This window comes from Tupaia chinensis, unplaced genomic scaffold (assembly GCF_000334495.1).
Source record: "Tupaia chinensis unplaced genomic scaffold, TupChi_1.0 Scaffold000112_1, whole genome shotgun sequence".
Taxonomy (NCBI): domain Eukaryota; kingdom Metazoa; phylum Chordata; class Mammalia; order Scandentia; family Tupaiidae; genus Tupaia; species Tupaia belangeri.
This window is the reverse complement of record NW_006159576.1, coordinates 684,729-706,752: the sequence shown is the minus strand read 5'-3', so window position 1 is coordinate 706,752 and position 22,024 is coordinate 684,729. Positions and strand designations below refer to the sequence as shown.

At 39.1% G+C, this 22,024-nt stretch overlaps 1 protein-coding gene across 5 annotated transcripts in view; it reads left to right on the top strand.

Annotated features, from left to right (window-relative positions):
- The window catches only part of SWT1 (SWT1 RNA endoribonuclease homolog), a 134,133-nt gene that overhangs the window by 16,695 nt on the left and 95,414 nt on the right, over nucleotides 1-22,024 (top strand). For all 5 annotated transcript variants that reach the window (XR_003548640.1, XM_027770083.1, XM_006143863.3 and 2 more), the window contains exons 5-10: nucleotides 170-899; nucleotides 6,778-6,837; nucleotides 9,901-10,030; nucleotides 11,446-11,547; nucleotides 11,817-12,005; nucleotides 18,030-18,123. Coding sequence is in view for 4 of the 5 variants with exons in the window: in XM_027770083.1 (XP_027625884.1) it covers nucleotides 170-899; nucleotides 6,778-6,837; nucleotides 9,901-10,030; nucleotides 11,446-11,547; nucleotides 11,817-12,005; nucleotides 18,030-18,123 (1,305 nt within the window). In the remaining variant the exon portion in view is untranslated. The remainder of the gene's footprint in view (nucleotides 1-169; nucleotides 900-6,777; nucleotides 6,838-9,900; nucleotides 10,031-11,445; nucleotides 11,548-11,816; nucleotides 12,006-18,029; nucleotides 18,124-22,024) is intronic.

The following is a 22,024-nucleotide window of genomic DNA, read 5'->3' as shown; positions in this document are numbered from 1 at the left end:
GTCAGCTGTGTGGTAGTCTAGTGCCTTAACCACTACGCCACCTGCTGGTCCCGCCACTTCTTTTTATGAAGTTTGGTGCCAGCCCAGTTCTGTCATCTCTAACTAAAATGTGACAGTGCAGCATAATATATCATTGAAATGTAACCCAGGTTTCTGTGCTGCTTTACAGATTGAATGACTCTTCAAGAAAGAGGCCAAAAAGCAGTTGTTTATCCCAAGGACCAATTAAGCTTCAGAAAGCATCATCATCATCAAATGATAATCCAATTATTTCTCAGAGTCCTTCTTCAAATGGAACTAAAAAACATACAAGTAAATGTGTAGATTTTGAACTTAAAGATACTAAATTGACAAATATGAGAGGTAAACCTGATCATGGAATCAAGAACCTTAGCAGCCCTCGTACTGTCAAAGATATGAAATCTAAAGCTGAAGGCCTGGCAAGTGAAAAGAAATGGCATCACTTACTTGCTCAAAAGGAGAAGGTGAAAGACCTTCAGAAAGAAAGGAGCAGTAAGTTTAGAGATAGTTCTGAGAAATGTGTCTTGGAGAATTGCCAGCAAAGCCAATCTTCTCAGGATTGTAGTCCCAACAAGATAATTAAGGAACCTTTTGAATCTAGAAGGAAGATCAGTTTCAAAATCCCGACAAAATCCCGTGATGGCCTCCAGAAACCTGTAGAAGAGAATGTCTTCAGTTCAGATTCTAGCAAGTCAGTGACTGAACAGAAGAATAAATTTTTGGAAAGTTCCCAGGCTTTGTTAAACTTGACTAGGCACAGAAGCAAACGTTTATTTTCAGATTCCACATATAAGAAGAATGTGCATGAGTGGAAAAGAAAATATCATCGTGAACATCAGGAAAATTATGATTCAAATTCTAGTGAAAACCTAACTCAGGTAAGGAAGAACAGAATGAGGAACAGAGGATTTTGTTTTGTTTTGTTTTTCAAGTTTTGCTATAAGATGCATGTGTAAGGGGGATGGGGGAGCGATAGGGATAGAAAGCAAGAAATCACCCCTTCCCCCAGGGGGATGGCCGTTCTGTAATCCCTTCTCCTCCATTCTCTTAAGGTTTTTGGCATGCATGTACATGGGCCTGGTGTATTTTTCTCTTCCCTGGGTACAGGACTCTACCCACACAATTGGCTACATGGGATCCAGCTGCTTCAACCTCTGTGCCTCCTTCTGGCCCCAGGAATACAGGTTTTAGTGGAGAGTTTGAATGTAGTCAGGTTTGAGTTGTTTTTATTACTGGCAGTAGTCATAAAGGGCTAATTCAAATTTAGTCAAGAAGGGTGTCTGTTGGTTTAATTCCACCTTCCTAGAAAGCTATCTAGCAGCTCTCAAGGGTTCATAATAGGCCCAGCTGGAGTGGCACAAGCAGTAGTGTACGTGGGAAGGCGCTGCTGCGCAGTGCTGGAGGCCGTAAAGTAGGCTCTGGGTTCAGGCCTATCTGAGCACATCAAGTGCTCTGTGATCTTGGCTGACTGCAGGGACAGGGGCAGGATCACAGCATGAAGACCCTGTCCAGAGCGCCTGTCTCTCCTCTCTCTTTTCTCAGTAAGTAAATAAAACAAAAACAAGAGACTGTAATAGAAAGCAATGTGTAAAAATGTAGGAAGTAGTAGTTACATATAGTCCTTTAAAAAGAAAATACTGTAACAATCTCAAGGTCTTCTCTAACTCCAATTGCTAGAGAATATTCAAGGGTTAATTTTCCCCCCCAAGGGTTAATATTCTGAACAGTTCCTTCAACAAATTATTTTCTCAGCACCAGTGTATGCCAGGCACTGCAACAAAATCATCTGTAAGGAACGTGCAGTCTCTATTTTCAGAGCCTTATTTATGTGAGGAGAAACACAAGTGATTGCCTTAAATATGTTCACAAGTGAGATATTTATTACTTAATATGAGAACCCACAGGAGGCGATTATTGTAACCTTGGTACACCAAGAAGGGATTAGTTAATAAAGGCTTACTGGAGGGGTAACATTTAAACTGAAGACTAACAGTTGAGTAGAAGTTACGCGTGGGAAGATGTAGTGGGGCAGGACGGGATAAACGGGGGTATTTTGGGAAGATGGAACTGCGTGCATGAGCAGAGTTCCAGGCTGGAAAGTGTGGCACATTTGTTTTGCTTCCAAGTTATGTACTGAATTGGCATTTGTGGTTTTCTTGGAGAATTTCTAGGTGCTTTGCTTCTATAACAAATACAATTATTTACCTTTAAGAAAATTTATAAAACTTAGGAACTTCAGGGACCAGCAGTTAACGTAATGGCTATATCGCTGGACTCCCATGTAGTTGACCGCAGTTCGAGTCCCGGACCCAGTGGCTTAAAACTCACACTGGGCGCGTGTGCGTGTGTGCCCAAGGTCCCGAGAGGAGAAGGGATTGTGGCGTGGCCATCCCCCGGGGGTGATTTCTTGCTTTTTGTCTCTCTGTCTTTCTGGCGAGCGCATGTGCCCTATAGTGAAAACCTCTCCAAAACAACCCCAAAAACTTAGGAACTTCAGAACTTTGGAAGCTGTTAAATTGAAAGACTGCTTATAAACAAGTGAGTAAGGCTACCTCCTTTTATGTATTAAAGCTGTGGATTGCAGTATTAAGGTATTTCTTTTGGAAATGGAGGATTATATCTAAGGAGGCCAGGAGAACTTGAGAGGGCGTATTTTTAGGTCAAGTGAACTCGAAAGAGAGTTCAAAGGGGAAAAAATGCACTTATTCTTTATACTGCTTTCTTAAAGGGGAAAAAACTTATTCTTCATATGTTATAAATAATTCCCTACAGTAAAGAAGGTCCTCGAAGTTGCCAGTGTGTTCACTGATCATCATTGTGTCATTGCTTGGCATTTCCTTGTTCAGTACATGTTATGGTTTAGAGGATGCTGCTTTGGACACGTGAACTCAAGGCTTGTGCTTTGCAATTTGGTTGACAATGCAATGCAGTTGGGGGTTGGTGAGACCTGGTGAGTGGTGACTGGATCATGGTGGTGCTGCCTATTGAGTGGATTAATGCTGTCTTGTGAGAGTGCACAAGGCCCAGCTCTTGTGAGAATGGATTATAAATGCTGCTATAGGGCTCTCTCCCTCTGCCTTCACCTGCCATCCTCTGTGCTTATAGTCATTTAGACACAGGAGCAGCAAGTAAATATTGTCCATATCTTGCATATGGTGTCTTCAGCATATTAATGACATTAGAAAATCATCTTAATACCATGCTTCTTGTTTTGTTTTACTTATTACTTCCTCTGTAGGTAATTACTTTCCTGAAATAATTTGTGTACATTACAAGAAAATAATTGAAATTTCTGGGTTTGGTGATCTCGTTATTTAGTAATTCTGCTATGCATTCCTAAAGAGAAAATAACTTTTGTTTCTAAGATGTTATAGTCCTTTAATATAGATGACCTCAGTTTGCAATATTCCCCCACATTGTACATCAGTGTTAGAGGGATTTATGATTATTAATAGGCTATTTTTACTTTTTATTTATTGTTTTTCTTACCACCAGAGAAAGAGAGAAGGAAAGTGAGAAATCACCTCCCAGGGGAGATGGCCACACCACAGTCCCTTCTCTTCCATTCTCCTCCTGGGATTTTGGGCATTCATGTATACACACCCTGTGTGATTTTCAAGTGAAAATCACACAGGGTGTGTATACGTGGGCATGCACATGTATACATGCATTTTCAAGTCTGGGACTTGAACCACAGTCTCACGTGGGAATATAACACCTTACTCACCACACCATTCGCTAGTTCTTATAGGTCATTTTTGAAAACAGCATTCCGTTTACTATTTATAAGCCTGTGAGGTAGGAATTAACTAAAGGTATGTCTTGTATATCAGGCTCTTTTCTAGATGCTAAAGATTAGACATGAAAAAGATAATTTTTACCCTTGAGAAGTCCCAAAGGGGCCAGCCATGACATGGTTATTAAGGCAGCTAGATCCCATATGGCCAACTGTGGTTCAAGTCCTGCACCCATCATCTTGGGAAACATACTGGACCAGTGTGTCTATGCCAGAAATTACGAAAGGAGGGAGAAATGGAAGAGAAGGAATTGTAGGGTGACCTGACTATTCCCCATGGTGGATGCTTTCTCACTTCTTTCTATCTCTGGTGAACACATGTGCCCTATGCAAAACCAAGGGAAATAAAAGAGCCAGCCAGTGTGGTGGTAGTCAGGGTAGTTCCATCCCACATGGTGGATTGCACAGCTCAAGTCCTGGACCTAGAGGCTTAAAAGCATACTGGGTGTGTATGTGTGCATGTATGCCCAAAATCCCAAAAGGAGAAAGGGAGGAATAGGGATCCAGGGTGGCCATCCTCCATGGAGGCTACTTTCTTACTTTCTCTCTCTCTTTCTCTTCTACACATACATCCTCTAGCAAATAAAAAAAAAAAAAAAAAAAGCACTTCCATGGAGGCAGATCAGTTAAACAGTGAAATAAATCTACAGTGAAGTAAATCTCAGTGCTCTAAAAGTAGGTGTGATGTTATAATCCCTGGATAGGTTAAGGAAGGGCTCCCTGAGGTAGTCTTGGAAAATGTATAGAGCAAAGAATAGAAGTGCTGTCTAGCCAGGGTCACTGTGTGTTGGCCTAGACTTGTGAAATGACATGGAAGTAGGTACAAGAGCACCCAGGTTTGTATTGTTAGAATTGAGATGTGTAGAGACTCTGGAAGTTGGAGAGGAAGCCAGCATCCAGACCATGGATGATTTTGTATCTCATGGGGAAGACTGTACAGGTTTAGTATCCCTCATCTGAAGTACTTGTCACCAAAGGTTTTTAAATTTCAGACTTTTCAGATTTTAGAATATTTACACAAATACATAATAATGCATCTTGGGATGTGACCCAAGGCTAAGTATGAAATTCAGTATTTTTTATATATACCTTTTGACAAAATTGCACAGTGTATATGCACTTGGTGGAGAGAGACAGAGAAAGTGAGAAAATACCTTCTATGGAGAATGGTCAAGCTGCAGTTTCTTGCCTTGCTTTTCTCCCTCCTTTTGGGATTTTGGGCATGCATAACCACATGCCCAGCACATTTCCGAAGCTGCTGGGTCTAGGATTTGAACCCCACAGCTGGCCCTATGGAATCCAACCACCTTAACCACTACACCAGCAGTTGGCCCTCCTATCTTACACACATAGGTTGAAGGTAATTTTACACAAAGTTTTTGTACCACAGTGTTTTACTTGCAACCACCACATGAGGTCAGGTATGGAATTTTCCACTCGAGGCATTATGTTGATTCACAAAAAGTTTTGAGTTTTGGAGCATTTTGAGTTTCAGGATTTGGGGATCAAGGCTTCTCAGCTTTGTTTTTTCTTGTGTTCTATAGATTGATGAGGGCCACTGAAGCATAATCAGGGAAACAATATGTAATCTTTTTCAGTTAGAATCACTTTGGTTGATAAAACCATTATTATCCTTATTATTGATATTCCTTTTTTGTCATCCTCAGAAAGGCTTTATCCCAATCCATGCATTTAATACAGCGTGGTAGAGGAAGGCAAACAGTGAAATGTCCCCTAGGACTTTCATTTACTAGAGAGAAGTTTGCAGGGCCAGCTGACGTGAGCTTTTCTGAATTGTTGAGCGATGGAAAATTTATCAAAGTCACTGGTCAAAGAGAACAAAGGATAGTAGTGACCTAAGGAAGAATGAAGAGACTTAGGATATCAGAAGCTGCAGAAAGTGCCGATCATAATCTCCAGCTTGCTTGGCACTTTTTAGTGTAGGAGAATCTAAATATTTAGTAAGACATAGGGCCAGCCTCAAAGCGTCGTAGTTTAGCCAGATTTCATGCAGCCCTGTCAAGATCCTAGACATGCAACCCAGCAGCACACATGAGCTCGGCATATTTTGCAAGCTGCCAGGGCATGCCCCTGAACCATGGTCAACCACATGAACTCCTTATCCCTACACAGTGCAGTCAACCACTGTGCTCAACCAGTGTGCTGTGGGTGACCTATGAGGTTTTTCTATCCTAGCAGCTATTTTTCATCAGGGGACAGTCTCACCCCTCGGGAAATTTGGCTATTCCTGGAGAGTTATTTATATATTTACTTTTTTTTTTTTTAAGAGGTTTTTGCTATAGGGCGCATGCGCTCACCAGACAGACAGACAGAGACAGAGAGACAGAAAGCAAGAAGTCACCCCCCAGGGGTGATGGTCACGCCGCAATCCTTTCTCCTCCATTCTCCTCTCGGGATCTTGGGCATGCACGCACACGTGCCCGGCGTGAGTTTTAAGCCACCGGGTCCGGGACACGAACTGCAGTCGACTACGTGGGAGTCCAGCGACATAGCCATTATGCTAACTGCTGGTTCCCTATATATTTACTTTAAGAAATTTTTTAAATCAGGGAGAAGGGGGAAGAGAGAGGTATTTTTCACATGGTCTTGTTAAGTTCCCGTCCTCCTGCCTCATCCTCCCAGTTAACTAGGAACAGAGATGTGTGCTGCCATGCCAGGCTGTTTGGGTTGGGCCGCTAACTGAACCAGGCTTCCTATGCAGCCTTAGCTACCATGCACAGCACCCTGCTTGGTCACCATGGGCTGTCTAAGGGGTTTGGACAGATGGTTACTGCTGCTGACGTCCTGTGGGTAAGAGGGCAGGATTGCTCTTAATATACTACATTGTATCAGACAGCCCCCCAAATGAAATATCTGACCACAAAGGTTAATAATACCATGATTGACAAGTCCTACTCTTTATACTGTATTTTTACCTAATAAAATTACTTTTCTTTCAGATTTTGGAAGCACCATGTTCTTCATTGTCACCGGAAAGTATTCAAGATACAGATCAAGAGGTTACTTAATATACTTATTTATTTTGAGCATATATGTGTGTGTGTGTGTGTATGTATATACATATATCTATATATATAATTTTTTAGAGAGAAATCTTTGCTATAGGGCGGGTGTGCTTGCTAGAGAGACAGAGAAACAGAAAGCAAGACATCACCCCTTGGGGGCATGGCCGCCCCGCAATCCCTTTCTCCTCCATTCTCTTCTCAGGATTTTGAGCACTTATGCTCATGTGCCTGGTGAGAGTTTTAAGCAACCAGGTCTGGGACTTGAACTGTGGTTAATTATGTGGGAGTCCAGCAATGTAACCATTATGTCTTCTGGTGGACCCTGCTTTGAATATATATATATATTTTTGTTTTGAAAAGGTTTTCGCTATAGGGTGCGTGCACTCGCCAGACAGAGACAGACAAAGAGACAGAAAGTGAGAAATCTCCCCCCAGGGGGGATGGCCACGCTGCAATTCCTTCTTCTCCATTCTCCTCTTGGGATCTTGGGCATGCACACACGCGCGCCCAGTATGAGTTTTAAGCCACTGGGTCCGGGACGTGAACCACGGTTAACTACGTGGGAGTCCAGCGACATAGCAATTACGCTAACTGGTCCCTCTGCTTTGAATATTTTTAATAACATTAAGCCAAACAGTTCCTTTTCTTTTAGATTTTTGCCATATGGTACCTACTGGAGAGAGAGAGAGAAGGACAGTGAGAAACCACCCTCCAGGGAGGTCGGCCATGCCACAATCTGTTCTCTGTTTTCTTTTATGGATTTTTGGGTATGCATGCACATGTGCCAGGCATGTTTTTCAAGCCCCTGGGTCTGGGATTCTAACCACAGAGTTGACCATGTAGAATCCAGTGCCTTAACTATCATGCCACCTACTGGTCAGTTCCTACTTTTAATACAAAATGACTATAAATACCTTGATGATATGAAAATAACAGTAATGTTTCTGATTAAAACACTATGTAAGTTTATGAAACCAAAAAGTTTAGAAAAGTACTAAGTTACCTGTACTATTGTTTCTAATAAGCTAATCAGTTTTGCACAAAGAGTGTGTAGTCTGTGGGCCCACAACTTATTTGAATTTAGATTTAATGTTACCATATTTTGGTGTATTTACATAAAGGGCTGCCAAAATGCAGTATGACAATAACATTTTCACCTATTTTTTTTCTAAGCAGCAGTATGGTGAAAATGTTACTCAGTAAAAACCAGAATGCATGAGTGTTTTATCTTTTCACCCAGTGCTTCATTTCCCAGCTACATTCTCCTGGTTACCTTTCATAAATGTTATGTTCCTGTCTTAAATTAAAATCAGACTTGTAGAATATGCTGCATTTTTCTATTTAAAAAAGACTTAACCTATAATGTATTTTTAAAAATTTGGGACAGTCATATTTTTATGTCCTGTCAGTTAGCACCCCTTGATGGAAGAGATTCCTCAGCTCTGCAAAAACCAGTTAGATTGTAGTTTCATTTCTTTGCATTAAAATATGTTAGGGAAGGGACCAGCAGTTAGTGTAATGGCTATATTGCTGAACTCCCATGTAGTCGACTGCGGTTTGAGTCCTGGACCCAGTGGCTTAAACTCATGCCGGGTGCGTGCCCAAGATCCCAAGGAGGAGGGATTGCAGTGGGCCATCCCCCCTGGGGGCTGATTTCTTGATTTCTGTCTCTCTGTCTCTCTCTTCTGGCGAGCACACGCACCCTGTAGCGAAAACCTCCACCCCCCCCCCAAAAAAAAAAAGTTAGGGAAGTGTTTTCTTGAACTCAGAATGGTCTTTAAGATTTAGATTTTGGGGCCAGCAGGTGGCATAGTGATTAAGGGGCTGGACTCCCACATGGCTGACCATGGTTCCAGTACTGGACCTGGTGGTTTGCTTTCTTACTTCCTCTCTCTCTCTTTATCTGTCCCTGGTGAGCACATGTGCCCTGTACCACATTTTTAAAAAATGATAAATAAATAAATCTTAAAAGATTTAAATTTCAGTTTTTTAAAATACCTATCTAATTTTATATATTATTATTAGCTTTAAATTTGCTATAGGGCATATGCACTATGGCGAGGGGAAGAAAGTGAGGAGAGAAAGCCACCAAGTGCTGGACTCAAGCTGTGGTCAGCCATGTGGGAATCCAGTGCCTTAACCACCACACTACCTGCTGGCCTCCTAGATTTCAGTTTTTGATGGTTCATAAACACTCCTAGAAATCTCAAGGAGTTCTCAATTTTTCAAGATAAAAATGCTTGGCTCCTAAAGTAATTTTAAGTGAGAATGGGAATGAGCATGAAATTATTTTGTTCTCTATGTTCTATGCTGTTTGAGATTATTTTTATCTTATCCTCAGAAAAATTCTAAAAGAAAATAATCAACATTCCTATTTTGTAGATAAACAAACTGAGACCCAAAATTAGTTAAATATTTGCTTGTCCAAGGTGGCAGAAGTAATACAAGAACTGTTTTTGGGACCAGCAGGTGGCGTGGTGGTTAAGGCACTGGACACTCCCACATGGTCAACTACAGTTCAAGTCCTGGACCTGGTGGCTTGCGTTCTTTCTCTCTTTCTTTCCATGTGTGTCTCTCTCTGGTCAAATTAAAATAAATTAATGAATAAATTAAATTTAAAAAAAGAGAGCTGTTTTTAAAACTCTGCATACGTTTATAACTCTGTATTCTTTTATTATGTTGCCTCCAATATACATATTTTAAATTTGCTATAGGGCATGTGTACTGCTGGAGAGAGAGAGAGAGAAAGTGAGAAAGCATCTCCCTGGGGAGGTGGCCACCCTGCAAGCCTTGTCCACTCTTGCTTCAGAATTTTGGGCATGCAAGCACATACACCCTATATGTTTTCTCAAGCTGCTGGGTTGGGACTCAAACTGCACGGTTGGTCATGTGGGATCCAGTGCCTTAACCGCAAAGCCACTTGCTGGCCTGTTGCCTTCATAGTTTTACACATTTATTTCTTTCCACAAACGATCTCATTTAAATTAATTAATTAATTAATTGCTTTCTTCGCTGTTAATAGTAACTCAAACTACTTCACTGCCTTTTACAATTTAGATGCAGATAGTAGAAGAACTTCATGCTGCACGTGTAGGAAAAAGTGTGGATTTATCTGTGGTTTCCCTTCCCGGAGAGACAACGAGTATGGACATCGACTTGGTGGCAGATGATGTGCATTCTTCCGCTGGTATACCCTGTATAGTTACATTTGTGATCGCTAGCGCTTCTCTATGGACTAACGTGCAAGCATTTGGTTTTGTACTTTATAGGTTTAAAACTGTTGAAATGTGCTCGCTTAAAATCAGAAAGTATAGTCTATTTCTTTCAGCTATAGGTTTTGGGTGTAATAGTAGTCTTATTCTTTATTTTATATCTCTTACACTACTAGTAGGCAGTGAAATATATTTTCTCTTTTTTTACTAAGAAGCAGTAATCAGAGTTATGAGTTGTATTTTATTCTTGCTTTTAATCATAACTTTTTATAGTTTCAACTATATAAAACACTAATCAGAAATAATGCAGATTGCTTGAATACTTGTTCATATAGTAAAATTTTTATTTTCACTACTGAGAAAAATAATAGAAATGATCTGGAAGATATTAGTATACTATTTTCAATTCTGTTTATAAATAGTATTGACACCTTCCATTTACATTGCATTTTTCAGTTCACTATTGTCCTATGCATTCGCTTATCTGATTCTCAGAATGGCTCTGTGAAATAACAATGCTAGTATTGTTATATGTTTTCTTTGACATTTATTTTTTCAATTATATTTCAAGGTGTATTAAAATGAGCTTATACATTATAAATACACAACTACCAAGGATGCAGGACAGGACTTAGAGAAACCTATTTACTGTCACGGCAAGTCAGCTTAAAATTTAATATTTGCTTACAAGCAGTGTATAATATCCCAGTAGTGAATAATTAAACATGGGTCACTATTCTTTCTCCTAAGAATTTCAGTAGTAGTAGTTTGGTTTTCATTGTCTAGAGGACTTCTTTCTCTTATGAATGCTGTCAGAAACATTCTCCTGGGCTGGTTCTTCACACCTTGGGTTCCAGGTCTTCTCATCCATTTCTGCTCGGCCAGACCACACCTTCTTTGGTGGCCTCGAGTCCCATGCACTCCCCCATCCTACCCCAACATGGTTGTGATTCCAGAGAACCCATAATTGATTGCTTAGAGAGAAGTTTACTAGGCAATGAGAAGGTGGGCCAAGTAACTTGAACAGCTTGGAAGTCTAGCCAACTCACAAAGAATCAACTGTGTGATTTTCTGATAAGAGTTGGTAAGACACAGGTTTTTTTTTTTTTCCTTAAAGAGTTCTTTTATTTATTTAAATTTGCCCAGAGAGGGCCAGAGGGAGGGAGAGAAAGAGAGGGAACAGGAGAAAGCAAGCTGCCAGGTCCAGGACTTGAACTGTGGTTGACCATGTGGAAGTCCAGTGACATAACCATTACACTGTCTGCTGGTCCCGGGATTTTTTTTTTAATTTAACTGAATTTTCTATGCTTCCATGATAATCAGAATTGTAGTCATTATATAAATCTTTTATCAAGTGTCATGTGATCCTAACTCTGATCTTTTTCTCTAGCAAATACTGCTTCAGACAAAAAGCTTCTGATTGTTATTGACACAAATGTTCTGATGAATCATCTCAAATTTGTTAGAATTTTGAAGACAACAGAAATACCAGGTATTTACAGAACATATTTACAAATTCTGGCTTTCTTTCATGAAAATCTCACACACCTGTGCAGTGTGTTTTTCAAGTCGTCATGTCTGAGATTTGAACTGCAGTCAGCCTTGTGGTCAGCTTTAGCCACCACACCACTGGCTGGCCCTGTTGTGAATTATATAAAAATAGGGACCATGTGATTTAAAACGTTCATTTCTCCTATAGCTGTTTGATTTAACAACTCAATAAGTATTTGTTGGATTCTAAGCTGTCTTTTTATTTTTTAGGCTTTGACAGACTTGTGTTAATAATTCCTTGGGTGGTTGTTCAAGAACTAGATCATATGAAGGCAGGAAAATTACTAAAACATGCCCAGCACAAAGCTATACCTGCAGTTCATTTCATCAATGACAGTCTCAAAAATCAAGATAGAAATCTGTGGGGTCAATCAATACAACTTGCATCTCAGAAACTTTGTAAGTATCCTTCTCTCAAGGTGTTTCCTAATTAAAGCTTGTTTAGGTGCTGACTTCTTAATGATGGGAGATGGTACAAAACTTACAAAGAATCTATAGCCATGGGGTACAAAATGGAAAGGATGTTATGGTTTGTGGCTTATCTTGGGAATTTTTGATTTTTACTTTTCTGTGTCCCTACCTTGACTTTTTTAGGTAGTATCTCTGTCTCAGGTAATGGGTGTGTGATTCTGTCTGTATATTCATTCATCTGTCTTATGGAACCTTGGATTCCTTTTCATAAAATCATTGTTTAGCGATGAGGCCAGCGAGTGTTCTGTCTTCTGTACGATCACTGCACAGAGTTAGTGCAGTAGTCCTCCCTCATCCTCGGTTTTGCTTTCTGCAGTTTCAGGTACCCATGGTCTCAATGTAGGGCAGTACAGTATAGTAAGATACTTTGTGTGGAGAGAGGCCATATTAATATGATTTCTATTTCTTTATTTAAAACTAGCCTTCCTTAATTTATGATAGAATGTGTATGTGCACGTGTGAGAGCAGAGGGAGAGGGAGAGAGAGGAATACTCTCTACAGGGTATAGTCATCGCCACAGTCCGCTTCCTCTAAGCCTTTAGCTCCTCACATCCTGGGCACCTGCGTGCATGCCTGGCATGTCTCAGGCTGACCAGTCTGGGGATTCTAACTGGGATTCCCATATGGGAGCAAACTCTCCTGAAGAATGCATTACTTCTGCACTGTAGAGCCAGCCCTAGTATGACTTTTGTTATACCTTATTATTATTTTATTTTATTGTTATTACTAATCTCACTGTGTCTAATTTATAAATTAAACTTTAACATGGGTGTACATATATAAATATATATGTGTAAAAATTTACTAGGGGACTGCAAAAATTTTGTGGAAAAGTAGAATTAAAATACAAGTTTAGCGGTCAGCAGGTGGTGTGGTGGGTAGGGTGCTGGATTCTTGCATGGCCAACTGTGGTTCGAGAACTGGACCTGGTGGCCTGAAAATCGCAACAAATGGGGATCGGTGTAATGGTTACGTCACTGGACTCCCGCAGTCAACTGCGGTTTGTGTCCTTGACCCAGTGGCTTAAAACTCACACCAAGTGTATGTGTGTGCGTTTCTAAGATCCCAAGAGGAAGATGGAGGAAAAAGGATTGTGGCGTGGCCATCCCCCCTGGGGGATGATTTCTCGCTTTCTGTCTCTCTGTCTCTCTGGAGAGCGCATGAGCCCTATAGGAAAAATATCTCTCTCAATAAAACAAAACAAAAATCACAAAAAATAAATAGATAAATAAATAAATAGAATACAAGTTTATTTTGCTGCAAAACATTATTTTTAAAGAATTATTTTATTTAATTTCATTTATTTATTTAATTTGACCAGGGAGGGACACAGAGAAAGTGAGAAAGCAAGCTGCTATATCCAGGACTCAAACCACAGTTGACCATGTGGGAATCTAGCACCTTAATCACCACGCCACCTGCTGGCCCTCAGTGCAAAAACTTTTGAACCCACACATGTTTTTTCTATCATAGCTTTTCCATGAATTTTTGGAAAATCCCAAATATGTAGGGTTTGATATTATCCTTGGTTGCTTGATTCTACTGGAGGTCTTGGAACATAGCCCCCACAAGTAAGGGGTGACTGCCGTACACTGCAGAGCCAAGTGTTGTTCTCTTGTGGTCTGCCAATCTTAAATAATGAGGTCTCTTTACAGTAAACATCTATAGATTTTCCTGGTTTTGTGTGTGTGTGTGTGTGTGTGTTAATTTTAAGTCATTTAAAAAATAACTCCTATCCTAGAACCTAAGTGTAGTCTTTATGTACTACATAACTTGCTGGAAAAAAGTCTGTGTAAAGGAACTCTACTCTCTTTGCAGAGTTTAGATATATGTTTAGAATATTTCTTCATTTCTTAAAAATGTGTTTCTTCTTAACTCAGAACTATGTATATCTATTTTCATTATTTTAAATATCATGGCTGTTTAATCTCTACTGCACCCACGTTTACCATGACAGTTGACAGAACTCATCTGAAGATGAATCTAATCATGGTATTACCTTTTTTTCCCAGAGAGATTTTTGCTATAGGGAATGTGTTCTTGCCAGAGAGACAGAGAGAGACTGAGATATAGAAATGAGAAACCAATCCCCCACCCCAGGGGGGATGGTCAGGCCCCAATCCTTTCTTCTTCATTCTCTTCTGGGAATCTTGGGCACGTATGCACATACACACATACACCTGTGAGTTTCAAGCCTCCAGGTCCAGAACTCGAACCTCAGTTGGCCATGTGGGAGTCCACTGCCTTAACCATTACACCACTTACTGTCCCCAATCCTGGTATTAACTTTGAGAAGGCTTTTGGCACACCTGTTTAATCTTTTTTTAAGAATTAATTTATTTGACTTTATTTATTTTAATTTGACCAGAGAGAGAGAGAAAGCAAGAAAGCAAGCCACCAGGTCCGGGACTTAAACTGTCGTTGGCCATGTGGAAGTCTAGCGCCCTTAACCACCACACCATCTGCTAGCCCCTAACTGTTTAGTCTTTTAAAATTTTTTGAAGATGAACAGCCAGTACTATTCATTTATTTACTAGCTTAACTAATGTTTATTAGTCCTAGTATATTTCAGATACAGTGTTTACACATTATTAGTGTAGATGTTCTGTACTGAATAGTCTTAAATGTCTGTAACTTTAGCTTTGTGCTTAACTATTTTAAAAATTACATTTACTTGACATAATTTCTGTTATAATGAGAGAAATGTATGATTTAAAATCAGACCTAGGTTTATAGCTTGACCTGGGGAATGTTAAAAGTGAGGAAACAGAATAAATGAAATGAGGGGAATCTGTATATAATAAAATGGCTGTGAAAATTGGTTGAGTTAATATATTAAACTACTTGATAGGTTATGGCCCAGTGTAGGCAATAATTCTCTCATGTCCTTATTATTTTAAAATCTTACACAAGTTGATAAGAAAAAAACTAATGTATCACTCTGTTGGTATGCTATGTCTTTTTATTGTTCCTAAATTTAGAAAGTTAATTCTTTTCCGGGGTCAGCAGGTGGTGTGGTGGTTAGAGGCACCGGATTCCCACATGACTGACTGAAGTTCGAGTCCTGGACCTGGTGGCTTGCTTTCTCCCTTTCCCTCTCTTGCTGGTTGAATTAAAAAAAAAAATAACAAATGGAATTAAGCAAATAAGTAAATAATTATTTTTTTTTAAAGAAAATAGAAAGTTAATTCTTTTCCAGTAACTACTGAGAACACTTAGAATACTGTATTGCTTTGGGAATACGAATTGATGACATTTTTTTTTTTAAGAGGTTTTTGCTATAGGGCGTGTGCGCTCACCAGACAGAGAGAGACAGAGAGACAGAAAGTGAGAAATCACCCCCCGGGGGATGGCCACCCCACAATCCCTTCTACTCCATTCTCCTCTTGGGATCTTGGGCATGTGTGCACATGAGCCCGGCATGAGTGATGACTTTTTTTTAGGGTGCATGTACTTGCTGGAGAGACAGAGAGACAGAAAGTGAGAAATCACCCCACTGGGGGAATAATGGTGCTGCATTCCCTTCTCCTCCACTCTCCTCTAAGGATTTTGGGCATGCATGCACGTGTGCTGGGTGTGAGTTTAAGCCGCCAGGTCCGGGACTCAAACTGCAGTAGACTACGTGGAAGTCCAGTAACATAACCATTTCACCATCTTCTGGTCTCTTGATAACATTTTTTAGAGTACAGTTGTATGGATTTAGAAGCTTAAGATAAAATTCTCTTTCTAGAAATGTATCCTGAAAAAAAACGAAAGGCTCAGCCAAGGTGGTGTAGGAGGTAGGGCACTGCCGTGTGATGCTGAAGCCACGTGGGAAAGCCTGGAGTCTAGATCCTGGGTTGGGCATGCCTGTGGATCTAGGTGGCTAGAGGGCTCATGGAAGGATTGCACCATGACAAGATCCTGTTGGGGATCCTGTCTATCTGTTTTTTTCTCTCTCATGAAAGAAAAAAACTTCAAAGTAAAAAAAGAGAGCATGTGAAATACAGTGGTTTGTATGAATATTCATCATAGCATTACTTATACAGCAAAATAATTCAAAACAAGCTGTATGACAGTTGTAGATGTTGCATACATTGCCATTGCTACACACACACACACACACACACACACACACACACACAGTTTTGGAAAATCTTAATGACATGTTTTAAATAAAAACAAAAACAATAATTAAAACAATATAAGATATAATTTAAATTTTAATTATGCATATGTACTTATAATGAATAGTAGTTATATTTAGCTGATGAGATTATTTTGCTTTTCTTATATTTCCTTAAGTTTTCAGATGTTAAAATATTTTTTACAATAAGGAAAACTAAGTAAGGGCAAAAATAATGTGCCACTCCCCAACCAGATATTTGTTTCATATTTTCATTATATTTTTGTTGATTTATTTATTTGCCATATATTTGTACCAGACACTATTCAAGTGTTGGAGCAGTGAATAAGAAAAATAAATACTGATGTCTAGGAGATCAAATTATATTAGATATTAAAAATTTTGTTAACTAGTTCATATAGAACTTACTTTTATTTCATATGTACATGGTGATTATTATTGTTGAGAGTGATTATTGCTGTTGAGGTACCTATTAGGCCAAGTCTTAAGTAATAAATATATACAGGTTAAGTATCCCTAATAAGAAAATTTGAAATCCCAAATGCTCCAAAACTGGAAACGCTTTGAGCACCAACCTGATGTTACAAGTGGCAAGTGCTTTATATTCATTCTCATTTAAGCACGGTTAGGTACTTTCTCCAAGGATGTACACCTCGTAAGTGAGAAAGCGGGGATTCAGAACTGGATTGGTCTGTTTCCGGAATCTGTCTTTTGTTCATTCTCGAACAGTATCTAAACAGGTGCTGAAACTTATTTGCTGAGCGACTATTGTATGCATATTCTTGGAGTTTCAGATGTAACTTCCAGCTCCATGTTGTTTTAGAAAATGTGGTAGTACAGGTAATCTTGAAGTTTGATGCCTTTAGGACAGTGCACTGTTACCTTTAAACCTTCTTTAGTTTGTGGAATGGAATCATTTGAAGTTCATTAACGATTTTGCATTACTAGAGGTATTTGCTCCCTGACCTAAAAAAAGGGCTGGCTGCTGTGTTATATGTGTGGCTCGGTGATAATCTGATGAAGGAACTGAATCGTCTCCCTCAGGATCGGGCCTTGAAATAGTTGAGTGTTGTCTGGATTTCACTGCCAGATTATGAACTCCTCGAGCTTTTTTGTCTTTTCATATCCAACTGCTTAGCATAGGCACCTGGCACAAACTAGGCTCTGTATAAGTTATTTATTGCATAAACGAATGGGGTTTTTAATTTATATGATTAGAGAACTAAGTAATATAGGCTGAAATTTGAGAGAAAAAGGTTATAAAATGGGAGCAAGGTTGAGGATCAATGGTGCTAGACACCCACATGGCTGTTCGCGGTTTGAAACTCACGCTGGCAGCTTGAAACTCACGTTGGTTGCATGTGCGTGCATGCCCAAAATCCCAAGAGGAGATGGAGGAGAAAGGATTGTGGCATGGCCATCTTACTTGAGGAGTGATTTCTTTCTTTCTTTCTGTCTCTCGAGTGCGTACATATGCCTTATAGCAAAAATCTCTTAAAAAAAAAAGATTTCCCTTCCCCCATATGTGCACAGCCTCCTCTATTATGATCATCCCCCACCAGAGTGGTACGTTTGTCACAGCTGATGAGCCTGACATTATTCCCACTCAGAGTGTGTAGTTTACATGAGGGTTTATTCTTGGTGGTGTACATTCTGTGGGTTTGGACAAATGTGTAATAACAGATATCTATCATAGTGTCATACAGAGTAGTTTTACTACCCTAAAACTTTTAGATGTTTTTGATTTTGAAATATAGTCTAGATTATTCATGTGATACCAAGATTTTTAGTGTGCTTATTGACAGTTGCTTTTGCTAAATTTACAGATGGATTGAGTGATGAGAACAATGATGATCGAGTATTAAAATGCTGTCTTCAGTACCAGGAATTATTCCCTTGTTCTCTAGTTATTCTGTGCACGTGAGTTTCATGGTCATTTCATTTTTTTTAATAACATAGTATACCAAAGAAATTTAAAGAATCGTACCATACCCATCATACCAAAGGTCAAGAAAATATGTTTCTAAAACTGCCAGTAAGCATGCTCAGTATGCATATCTGATATTCTTAGAATGTCTGAGCTCTAGAAGAATGAGATCTTAATGCCACTTCTGTAGAGCAATGAGTAAGTGCTGTGCATAGAAAGCCAAATCCCACGTGGCTGACTGTGGTTCAAATCCTGGCCCCAGTGGCTTGAAAACCACACTGGGTGCATGTTTCCAAAATCCTGACAGAATGGGGAATGGAAGAAAAAAGACTGTAATTTGACCAGACCTTATTAGGGTGGTGTGTGCCTCCCCCCCACACACATAAGCACATGAGTCCTCTGGCAATAAAAAAAAAAAAAAAATAAGATTTCAAATAAGTGAAGTTTCATTATAATTTAATTCATATACTATCAAAAAAACTTTTGAGAAAGTCAATTTAATATCCCCAAAAATAGCTCAGAAACCAAAATCTGATGAAATTTTTCATTCATAGGGCAAGAAGTTTATTAGTTTATTTTTCGTTTATGAGAAAGGGGTAGTTCATGCTGTGGTTGTATTCTGGGCTCCTATTCCAGAGTTAGAGTGCCTGGGTAGGGTTCCTATTTAGCAGCTTTGTGATCATGGATGAGTTGCTAACTTTGTTTCCTTGTTTGTAATAAACAGGGAAAATAATATACATATGCATAAATATACAACACATATATATATGTGTGTGTGATATATATGTATGTATTTTTTTTTAATTGCCAGAGGGTGTATATGCTTGCCAGAGTGAGAAGGGAAAGGAGAGAACCTCTTCCAGTGGGGTGGAGACATGCCACAACCCCTTCTCCTTCATTCTCCATTCTATGAGGATTTGGGCATAAGTACATGTGAATCCTGGCCCCAGTGGCTTGAAAACCACACTGGGTGCATGTTTCCAAAATCCTGACAGAATGGGGAATGGAAGAAAAAAGACTGTAATTTGACCAGACCTTATTAGGGTGGTGTGTGCCTCCCCCCCACACACATAAGCACATGAGTCCTCTGGCAATAAAAAAAAAAAAAAATAAGATTTCAAATAAGTGAAGTTTCATTATAATTTAATTCATATACTATCAAAAAAACTTTTGAGAAAGTCAATTTAATATCCCCAAAAATAGCTCAGAAACCAAAATCTGATGAAATTTTTCATTCATAGGGCAAGAAGTTTATTAGTTTATTTTTCGTTTATGAGAAAGGGGTAGTTCATGCTGTGGTTGTATTCTGGGCTCCTATTCCAGAGTTAGAGTGCCTGGGTAGGGTTCCTATTTAGCAGCTTTGTGATCATGGATGAGTTGCTAACTTTGTTTCCTTGTTTGTAATAAACAGGGAAAATAATATACATATGCATAAATATACAACACATATATATATGTGTGTGTGATATATATGTATGTATTTTTTTTTAATTGCCAGAGGGTGTATATGCTTGCCAGAGTGAGAAGGGAAAGGAGAGAACCTCTTCCAGTGGGGTGGAGACATGCCACAACCCCTTCTCCTTCATTCTCCATTCTATGAGGATTTGGGCATAAGTACATGTGCCGACATCTTTCAAGCTACCAAGGCTGTGATTTGAACCATGGTTAGTCATGTGGGATCCAGCTCTTTTAACTATTAGACGATGTAACTAGCTCAAATAATGAAGTTTTTACAGTTCTATGTAAATAAGTTTGAATTTGAGATAACCTAAATTTTAAAAATAATTCTTTGTTATGTAATTGTTATTTTCTTAATTCAGCTTAAGATGAAAATTTAATTGGTGGCACTTTATCAATTTTCTATTCATGGAACTGTTGTTTTGGAATTAACAGACATGACATCTTTTAGGGAAATGAAAATTTGTAGCTAAACATTATTATAATTTTTTTTTAATTTGCCAGAGGGCACTTGAGTTCACCAAAGAGAGTGAGTGAGGGAGGCAAAATGATAAAGCTCTCTCTTCTGGTGGATAGTTACACCATTACCCCTTCTTCTCCATTTATCCCTGCTTTTGGGATTTGTGGCATGCACATACACACACCCAGGAGTGTTTTTTGAGTTGCGAGGTCCAAGACTTGAACCATGTAGTCAGCCTTGTGGAATCCTGTGCCTTAACCACCATACTGGTGGTTAACCAGCTGGTCTGCCAGATATTACTTTTGATTCTGGTATTGTCAGGTAATGGTAAGACCATTTTGGTTTTTTTTTCCTTTTTCTTTTTTTAATTGCTGAAGGTATGTGTGTGTGTGAGGGGGTGGGGATGGAGAGAGAGAGAACCTTCAAGTGGCGCATGGTCATGCCACAGTCCCTTCTCCATTTCTCTATCCTGTCATGTGCCCCCTGTGTTTTTCCACTGGGACTGGGATTCAAACCATGGTTCCCATGTGAGATCTGGCTTCCTTAAACCACTAGGCTACGGGACTGGCCCTGATTTTTTCATTCAGTATGATAATCACATGTACTGTACCTGCTATTGTGAAGATGCACTTATTAGTATATCAATTGATAATAGTACTGAAAAAAACTTTTGTAACACCGTGCATCATTCTAAGTGCTTTACTTATGTTTACAATCCCAAGTCTGAACCAGCAGCCCCTAATTAATATCTCCAGTCCATGTTGCCCTTCTAAAATCCAGACTCCTCTATTCAGCTACCTATTGATATCTTTAGTTGGCTGTCTCATGGCTATCTGAAGCTTATCTCCAGAAATGAACTCTTGATCTTTTTTCTAAACTGTTTTCCATCTGAATAAAGTGCCACTGCCAACCATTTGCTAAGGCCAGAAACCTGAGCATCCTTTTGCTACCACCGGTCTTTCCCTCCTAATCTATATCCAGTCAGTGATCCATCCTTGTGGGCCCTATTTATCCCCCCCAAACACTGTCCTATGTGAAGCCAGGTGACTTTTTCTCTGGTTTTCCTTCTCTAACCTAAGACTAATTATGCTCCCTGCTTGCACACTTGTACTACTTTATATTTTCTTCTAAAAATTCAAATAATGTTCTCTCATTATTTAATATTTAAAAAGTTTTCATTATGGAAAGTTTTAACAGTATTCAAAGTAAAGAAGAATTGAACACCCAAGTATCCACTGTAGCAGTTATCAGGAGTCTGCTGTTCTTCTGTTATCTTTACTTATGTCTACTTTTGCCCTCCACCATGTTACTTTATAAAATTATTTTTATTTTGAGGAAAAAGGTACTTACATTAAAGTGAACAATTTTTTTTTTTTTTAAAAAGAATGGTTCATTTTATTGTTTTAGGCAGAGAGAGAAAGGGAAAGTGAGAAATCAAGCCTTCAGGTCCCAGATTCAAACTGCAGTCAACCACGTGGGAGTCCAGCACCTTAACCACGCTACCTGCCAGCTCCCAGCTGCATAAATCTTAACTATTGAACATTGACAAGTGGATTCACCAGTGTAGCCCACAGTCTTCTCAGTATATAGAGTGCTTCTGTTACCCAAGAAAGTACTCTGATGCCCCTGTGCTCTCTTGTTTTCTTGTTTCTTAGGTTCAGAGCTTAGATAACTTATTTGAGACTGTATTAATTTCCCTCTGAGCACTGTCATAGTTGTATCCTACAAGTTTTGAGATGTTGTACTTTCATTTTTATTTAATTCAGTATGCTTATAATTTCCCTTGTGAATTCCTCTTTGACCTATAGGTTATTTATGTTTCTTACTTAATTCCAAATATTCACAAAATTTCCAGATACTTTTTTATTGAATCGTAGGCTAATTCCATTATGCCTTGAAACTTATTTGTATGAGTTTTATCCCTTTAAAATTTTTTTGGAGAGGTTTTTCTTTGTTTGTTTGATTTTTTTTTTTTT